This window comes from Oryctolagus cuniculus, chromosome 13, assembly GCF_964237555.1.
Source record: "Oryctolagus cuniculus chromosome 13, mOryCun1.1, whole genome shotgun sequence".
Classification (NCBI taxonomy): domain Eukaryota; kingdom Metazoa; phylum Chordata; class Mammalia; order Lagomorpha; family Leporidae; genus Oryctolagus; species Oryctolagus cuniculus.
Genome location: NC_091444.1, coordinates 78,916,213 through 78,925,032, shown reverse-complemented (window position 1 = coordinate 78,925,032; position 8,820 = coordinate 78,916,213). Strand labels below are relative to the sequence as shown.

The window sequence follows — 8,820 nt, the reverse complement described above, 5'->3', positions numbered from 1 at the left end:
ATGTTGATTGACTTACACATTTTTTTCAATTCCATCTAAAAATATTAGACCAAATTTAAATGAGAAAGTTACATATAATAATCCTTTTGAGCACCTTAAAGGTCATGATACTTAATGGGGACCACCATCTCTTGGAAGAAAAAGATATCTAATGTCCAGTTCAGGAAGAAAGCTCCAGAGTAGATATTCAGGGGACTCCACTCTTCACCAGGGAAGATGATGCTCACATATTTTAAAAATCTCTGAAAAGCTCACAAACAACAGTACAGCACATCCTAGATTTGTGACTAATGAGAGCATGTAAGGCTGTCATTTTCAAGTATAAAAGATTAGTGTTCTATTACCCAATCTGTGCAAGACACCTAGTTATGGAAGTTCACATTTAAGGCACGGAAATTATCAGAAGCCCACCAAAGACATAAAAATAACATACTTTAGGGAACAGCAGGTTGAAATGTAGAAAAGGCTGGGAAAATTATGGATATTATGGATTATATTACAATTCTCTAAACTGCATTATGAGAGATACCAAGTGAGGAATTTGGCTTTGACTGAGACATTTTTATTATTTATTTAATTTGTTTCAATTTTATTAAAAGCAGACAGAAAAAAAGTGGCATATACACAGAGATCTAGAGAGAGAGAGAGAGAGAGAGAGAGAGAGAGAGATCTTCTACATGCTATTTCATAACTTGAATGACTGCAACAGTCAGAGGTTGGTCAGGATGAACCAGGAGTCTGGAAGTTAATATGGGTCTTCCACATAGGTGTCTTGGACTCAAGTACTTGAGCCATGATCTGCTATCCCTCTTGGTTCACATAAGCAGGAAGCTGGATTAGAAATGGAAAAGCCTGTTCATTAAATAAAAGTTAAAAAAAAAAGAAATGGAAAAGCCTGGACTAGAATCAGGTCCTCAATATGAGATGTGGGCATCCCAGGCGATGTCTTAACTGCTGAGTCAAAAGCTATGTGAACTAATGATAAATATACTACTCAAACAGTACTCTATACTTTGTGTGTCTGTGTGGGTTCAGTCTGTTGAAATCTTTACTTAGTATATACTAAGTTGATCTTCTGTATATAAAGATAAATGAAAATGAATCGTGATGAATAATGGGATGGGAGAGGGAGTGGGAGATGTTACAGTTGCAGGTGGGAGGGAGGTTATGGGGAAAAAGCCACTATAATTCAAAAGTTGTACTTTGGAAATTTATATTTATATTTATTAAATAAAAGTTGAAAAAAAACTTACTACTACTAAAATAGGATTTAGGGTACACACTAGGAAATTCCATTCTATTCAGATTGTCAAGGAAGAGCTTTTCTCTGTTTATAAGGACATATTTGGAATATTGCAATAGTGATAAACATAATTTTACAAGACAACAAAATAGCAAATTTTAAAGTTGAGGATGAAAATTTGAAAATGATCTCTTTAGTCATATTCCTAATTCTAAAGTGTGTGTGTGTGTGTGTGTGTGTGAGTGTGTGTGTGTGGTATAAGACATCTAAATGAATGTTGTAAGTAATATATGATATTTATGGAAAAAGTAAGAGAATCAAAACAAAAGGAGAGGGGCTGGTGCTGTGGTATATAGTAGGCCAAGCTTCCACTTGAAGCGCAGGCAACAATATGGTGTCCCAGTGTATGTCCCGTCTGCTCTTCTTCTGATCCGGTTCCCCACTTATGGCCTGGGAGACCAGTAGAAGATGGTCCAATTGCTTGTGCCCCTGTCGCCACGTAGGAGACCCAGAAGAAGCTCCCGGCTCCTGGCTTTGGATTGGCTCAGTTCTGGTCATGGCGGCCGTTAGGGAGTGAATCAGTGGATGGAAGACTTTTCTCTTTCTCTCTCTGTCTGTCTGTCTGTCTGTAACCCTGCCTTTCAAATAAATAAATGAAATCTTTTAAAAAATGGAGTGCACATACCCAGAATGTTCCATTATAACAAATGGCCTGTAATTATTTAAACTAATAATAATTTACCATAATAGGTATAATATTATAAAAACAAGTGTTTTCCTTATTACCATATCATGGTTCACTTAAGATAAAAATTCACTTTCTTGTAAAAAAATAACGGGTTGAAATACTCTTCACAGTGTTTGAATTTGTTTTAGATCCATTCTGTCCACATGCCATTGGTTAATGATTGCACAAGTATTAGGTCATTCACATACTGGTACTATCTTCTGAAGGCCTAAGAAGTGAAGACGTGTGACTGGCTACACTGAGAAGACAGAAGGAACTGTGCAGTTACCTAGAGGAGACAATGGATTCCAGACGTTATGTGATGGAATTAAATGATGGTAACATCATACCTGTACTGGGATTTGGCACTGCTGCACCTATAGAGGTAAGTAAGCATAGTGTTCTTAGGATTGAATGTAAAATGAAATAGAATGTATATTAGTGGAAACCAACCTCAGTTTTGGAGTTACTTAGTTATCTCTTTAAAGACCCGATTTCCAGTGTCTCTGAGCAGGGGTGGGGTATGGTTATGTTCTAAGTTTCACCAGCCTGGAGCACAAGACAGAGGGTACTTAGATTTAGTTCTGCATCAGGTTCTGATCTCTTGATCACCTGTTGATTTTTCTCACCAGTACTGGATTCCCCCCTTTTTAATCTTTCCCAGTTTGGCAGAAAAGATGAAAGTCAAGTCAAGAAGCTGTCTTTTTAAAGGTTGGCAGCCATGGGAGTGGTTTCTTTTCCATTTCATGGCTGAAGAATTTTTTTCTCCTTCCAAGTAGACAAGATAGATGGAAATTTCTGTGGATGAACTACTGGGATAGATCATTAATAGAGTCCGGGTCAACTGCTCTGGGGTAACCTTGAGAATCATGCTGTAAATAGTGGACATGGGTTAAGCAGATTTTCTCATGTAGTACTGTCTTATCTGGGAAAATACCAGAAAGGAAAACATAACATGTTAGAGGATAATTGGAACATAATAAGAGTATGTCTAAATTACTAGTCCTCATTAATGTATGCTGTATTTAAGGAAATTGGTATCTGGGGCTCTCTGAAATGAAAGTCAGTATAGTGGATAATTTATTAGAGTGAGGAGGATTTTTAGGACTAATATTATCCCTAGGTCCTGAAATGGTGTAACAAAGGACCAATTACTTCAGAATTGAAGTCCCCATTTTCTCCTGTCTTTGATAAAAGGAAATCTTAAAGTGGCAATTTTGGAGACATGTGACAAGACTTGGTTATTTTCAGGGCAATGTGTCATGAAGGGCATGGATAATGAAGGACAATAGCAGACCTTTAGCCTTAGTTCATTTCTTTGCCTTACCCCCAGGTCAGCACCGGATTGGTGTCAGGAGAGAACAGTAGCATCCAGTATCTACTTTATTTGGATTTCATTAAAAATAATCAATTTCTCAAATTCTTAAAGCAAATGGTGTGAGCTTGATTTCCTTTCTGATCAATACACTGTCAATACACTGTCAAATCTTTATTGAAATTTTGTAGACATAACTAAAAGTTTTAATTTTACCCTAATTATAGCTACTCTAAAGTAAGTGACTTTGATTTTAAGACTGACACCTAATTTAATTATCCCTTGCATGATACTGTTAAGTTCTTACACATAAATTTATATCCTTTAATTATGCATTTTTACTATGACTGTTTAGTTTTGTGATGCAAACCAAGTGACTGTGTAGAAAATATTAAACATAATTTACTGATGTCTCTTGAATTATTTATTTTCATAGTGGTTCCTGGCTAGCATCTGTGAACATAATTTACCCCATTCCTTAACTGGTAAGGATGGTGGCTGCATCAGAATTCTTTTGAGAAATGAGTTTAAGTGTAACTGCTTTACTGTGGGAGTGTGGTATTTTGCTTACTGTGTTTTCCCATGGGTGAGTGGTGCAGAAGGCCTACATAATCTGCCTCCAGTGAATAGTTAGGAATGAAATCTCAAGACTTCATTTAAGCAGCATTCCTCATGTGTTGTCATCATTCCATGATGGAGTAATGTGGTGTGTTCCGTATGACTACACTGCAAGGGAGCTCATAGAAGCTTGTATTGTGTTTCTTCTGTACTTCAATCTATATGCAATTTTGCTGTACTAATTTTACTTTGTAATGTCAGCATGTAAATAATAACTAGATGAAAATTCTCCGAGTCCTTCCAGCAAATCCACAAACCTGAGATATGTTATCAATCAGGTATTGCCTGAATCTTGTAAATTTCCTGGGATGACCAGCTATTGCTATTAAGTACAAAAGACCCAGACAAATTGGAGTGGATTCCTGATCCCAAATGCAGAAGTAATCCAAAGCTTGAGGAAAAGCTGATTCTTAGAGAGGTCACTGGCACTGTCTGAGTGAAGTGAATCTCACTCCTGGATCTCCACATACTGTTTTTGTTGCCCCTTTAGGTTCCTAAAAGTGAAGTTCTAGAGCCACCAAATTAGCTATAGATGCTGGGTTCCGCCATTTTGATTCTGCTTTCACATACTTTAATGAAGAAGAGATAGGACAGGCCATCAGGAGCAAGATTGCAGAGGGCATTGTGGAAAGAAAAGACATATTCTACACTTCAAAGGTATTTTGTATATGTTGTTCAAGTGTGTAGTAATTATTGCTTTAATTAAATCTCATATGTAGAACAGATAATTATATGACTAGATCAGTAGCTGTCAGTGAATTTTGATTATTATTATGGTTATAAATTTGATTCACACATAATGATATATAACATCCATTCTGAAAAGAGAATGAGAGATATCTAATCATTTCTGTGTGCAGTTTTAAAACTTTAAAGTGATGTCCTCTTATTTATCTGAGCCTACTTCATAGCAGCATGATTTAACAAAGGTCCATAGAATAAGAGAGCCACTATCAGATTATGACTCTCCTTACCTTCTTTCCTCAATTCATTATTCTGAATAAAAATTTTCAGTTGTATCAATAAAAGAAAGCGTTGTAAGAAACCTCTTTAGATATTAAACATGATTTTGCTAAGTGCTTTGTAATTGTGTGTAACACATTTATATCTTCAAAACATTTCCCCCTCTGTCATGTTACTAATATTGACAATAATTCTTTGTCAACCAGTAAAAAGAAGGGAGAACTTAACTGTTTGTATACCTTGTAAATTCTATCTAACATTTTTCAGAATATGGACATTATATTACCTCATAAAATATATTATCTATTGAGTAAATTTCCATTGTTCAAAATTATCAAATGTATGCATTGTAATTTCACTTGAATAGGTCAGATAAAAGGATATTCACTACAGAAGAGAGCATTTTTTCACTGTGCTGGTCAGTCTCTAACTAATAGATTCACTTCCCAATATCAGGTGAAGGAAAAAATAAATTTGATTAATGTATTAATCCAGCACAACTTTCAATAATTAACCTTTGCAGCTTTGGTGTACTTTCCATCGACCAGAGCTAGTTCAGCAAAGCTTGGAAGAATCATTGAGAAAAGTTCAACTGGACTATGTGGACCTCTACATTATTCATTTTCCAATGGCTTTGAAGGTAGGCAATTTGAATGAATAAATCTTTTTCACTTCAGCTATTGGCATGGATAGTTATCAGTAATGGGCCCTCATTTTTAGTCATGATTGAATTAAAATTATATAAATGTGTGAGAACTTAATTCATGTAAGTTACAGAAACTATTCAAGACATCCAATGAAAAGAGCTTACTAGATTTTGTAATTATTGAGTCCAAATCATGGATAGACATGTTGGTTTGAAGTAGTCTTCAGAAATGACTTTGCATTCTGCATTTACTTGACTTTACTTTTACATGACTTTACTTTTACATGACTTTTACATGACTTTACTTCTGCATTACCACAGTGTCCTAGACTTTTGGTCAAGTCTTTTAATTTGGTGGCAAATATGGCATTGAGACAAAAAGGCTCATGGTCATTGGTTCTCGATAGCTTCTCTAAATCTTACAGCATCAAAATTAATCTTTATAGCACCTTGATTGACTGGGGTTTTCTCATGTACTTGTCCTTGTAAAACATGAGTTCTGGGAGAACACTGACTCTTTTTTTAACTTTTATTTAATGAATATAAATTTCCAAAGTTCAGCTTATGGATTACAATGCCTTTTTCCTGCCCCATAACTTCCCTCCCACCTGCAACCTTCCCCACTCCTTCTCCCCTTCTATTCACATCAAAATTCATTTTCAAGTATCTTTATATACAGAAGATCGATTTAGCATATATTAAATAAAGCTTTCAACAGTTTGCACCAACACAGAAACACAAAGTGAAAAATACTGTTTGAGTACTAGTTATAGCAATAAATCATGATGTACAGCACATTAAGGACAGAGATCCTACAAGAGGACTAAGTGCACAGTAATTCCTGTTGCTGACTTACCAAATTGACACTCTTGTTTATGGCCTCAGTAAACCCCCTAGGCTCTTTTCATGAGTTGCCAAGGCTAGGGAAGCCTTTTGAGTTCGCCGACCCTGATCATATATAGACAAGGCCATAGTCAAAGTGGAAGTTCTCTCCTCCCTTCAGAGAAAGGTAGCTCCTTCTTTGATGACCTGTTCTTTCCACTGGGATCTCACTCACAGAGATCTTTCATTTAGGTCAATTTTTTTTTGCCACAGTGTCTTGGCTTTCCATGCCTGAAATACTCTCATGGGCTTTTCAGCTGGATCCGCATGCCTTAAGGGCTGATTCTGAGGCCAGAGTGCTGTTTAGGACATCTCCCATTCTATGGGTCTGCTGTGTATTCCACTACCCATGTTGGATAATCTCTCCCTTTTTTTTTATTCTATCAGCTAGTATTTGCAGACACTAGTCATGTTTATGTTATCCCTTTGTCTCTTAGTTCTATCACTATGATCAATTGTGAACAGAAATTGATCACTTGGACTAGTGAGATGGCATTGGTATAGGCCACCTTGGTGGGATTTAATTGGAATACCCCGGCACATTTCTAACTCTACCGTTTGGGGCAAGTCAGCTTGAGCATGTCCCAAATTGTACATCTCCTCCCTCTCTTATTTACACTCTTATATTTTACAGGGATCACATTTCAGTTAAGTTTCAACACTTAAGAATAATTGTATATGAATTACAGAGTTCAACTAATAGTATTAAGTAGAACAAAAAATACTAAAAGGGATAAAGTATTACATTGTACATCAACCGTCAGGAAATGGCTGATCAAGTCACCATTTCTCACAGTGTCCATTTCACTTCAACAGGTTTCCCCTTGGGTGCTCAGTTAGTTGTCACCGATCAGGGAGAACATATGATATTTGTTCCTTTGGGACTGGCTTAATTCACTCAGCATAATGTTTTAAAGATTCCTCCATCTTGTTGCAAATGACCGGATTTCATTGTTTTTGACTGCTGTATAGTATTCTATAGAGTACATGTCCCATAATTTCTTTATCCAGTTTCTGTATCATCATCAACAGTAGTTGATGGGCATTTGGGTTGGTTCCAGGTCTTAGCTATTGTGAATTGAGCTGCAATAAACATTAAGGTGCAGACAGCTTGTTTGTTTGCCAATTTCATTTCCTTTGGGTAAATTCCAAGGAGTGGGATGGCTGGGTTGAATGGTAGGGTTATCTTCAGGTTTCTGAGGAATCTCCAGAATGACTTCCATAGTGGCTTAACCAGTTTGCATTCCCACCAACAGTGGGTTAGTGTCCCTTTTTCCCCACATCCTCTCCAGCATCTGTTGTTGGTAGATTTCTGAATGTGAGCCATACTAACTGGGGTGAGGTGAAACCTCATTGTGGTTTTGATTTGCATTTCCCTGATTGCTAGTGATCTTGAACATTTTTTCATGTGTCTGTTGGCCATTTGGATGTCCTCATTTGTAAAATGTCTATTGAGGTCCTTGGCCCATCTCTTAAGTGGGTTGTTTGTTTTGATATTGTGGAGTTTCTTGATTTCTTTGTAGATTCCGGTTATTAATCCTTTATCTGTTGCATAATTTGCAAATATTTTTTCCCATTCTGTCAGTTGCCTCTTCACTTTCTTGACTGTTTCTTTTGCAGCACAGAAGCTTCTCAATTTGATGCAATCACAATAGTTAATTTTGGCTTTCACTGCCTGTGCCACATGGGTGTTTTCCAGTAAGTCTTTGCTGGTGCCAGTATCTTGCAGGGTTTCTCCATCAAATTGAGAAAATCCACAACAAAAAAAGAAACAACCCTCTTAAGTGATGGGCCAAGGACCTCAATAGCCACTTTTTTTTTTGACAGGCAGAGTTGACAGTGAGAGAGAGAGACAGAGAGAAAGGTCTTCCTTTGCCATTGGTTCACCCCACAATGTCCGCCAAGGCTGGCGCACCACGCTGATCCGAAGGCAGGAGCCAGGTACTTCTCCTGGTCTCCCATGGGGTGCAGGACCCAAGCACCTGGGCCATCTTCCACTGCACTCCTGGGCCACAGCAGAGAGCTTGCCTGTAAGAAGGGCAACCGGGACAGAATCCGGGGCCCCGACCGGGACTAGAACCCGGTGTGCCGGTGCCACAGGCAGAGGATTAGCCTATTGAGCTGTGGTGCCAGCCAGATATTTCTAGCTCTCTGTTGTGGCCCCGGGAAGGGAGTGGAGAATGGCCCCAATTGCTTTGGCCTTGCACCCGCGTGGGAGACCAGGAGGAAGCACCTGGCTCCTGGCTTTCGGATTTGTACAGTGTGCCAGCCATAGCTGCCATTTGTGGTGAACCAACGGAAGGAAGACCTTACTCTCTGTCTTTCTCACTGTCTAACTCTGCCTGTCTATATATATATATATATATATATATATGATTGCAATAGAAAAAGTTCCCTAGATAAAGCTATAGGTTCTGGAAAACAGT

The 8,820-nt window shown here is 37.8% G+C and overlaps 1 protein-coding gene across 2 annotated transcripts in view; it reads left to right on the top strand.

Annotated features, from left to right (window-relative positions):
- The first annotated feature begins 2,188 nt into the window (after positions 1–2,188).
- Positions 2,189–8,820, top strand: part of LOC103345171 (aldo-keto reductase family 1 member C21) — a 21,067-nt gene continuing 14,435 nt past the window's right edge. For both annotated transcript variants that reach the window (XM_070055818.1, XM_070055817.1), the window contains exons 1-3: positions 2,189–2,355; positions 4,394–4,560; positions 5,390–5,506. In XM_070055818.1, coding sequence (XP_069911919.1) covers positions 5,495–5,506 — 12 coding nt within the window. In that variant the 5' untranslated portion in view covers positions 2,189–2,355; positions 4,394–4,560; positions 5,390–5,494. The remainder of the gene's footprint in view (positions 2,356–4,393; positions 4,561–5,389; positions 5,507–8,820) is intronic.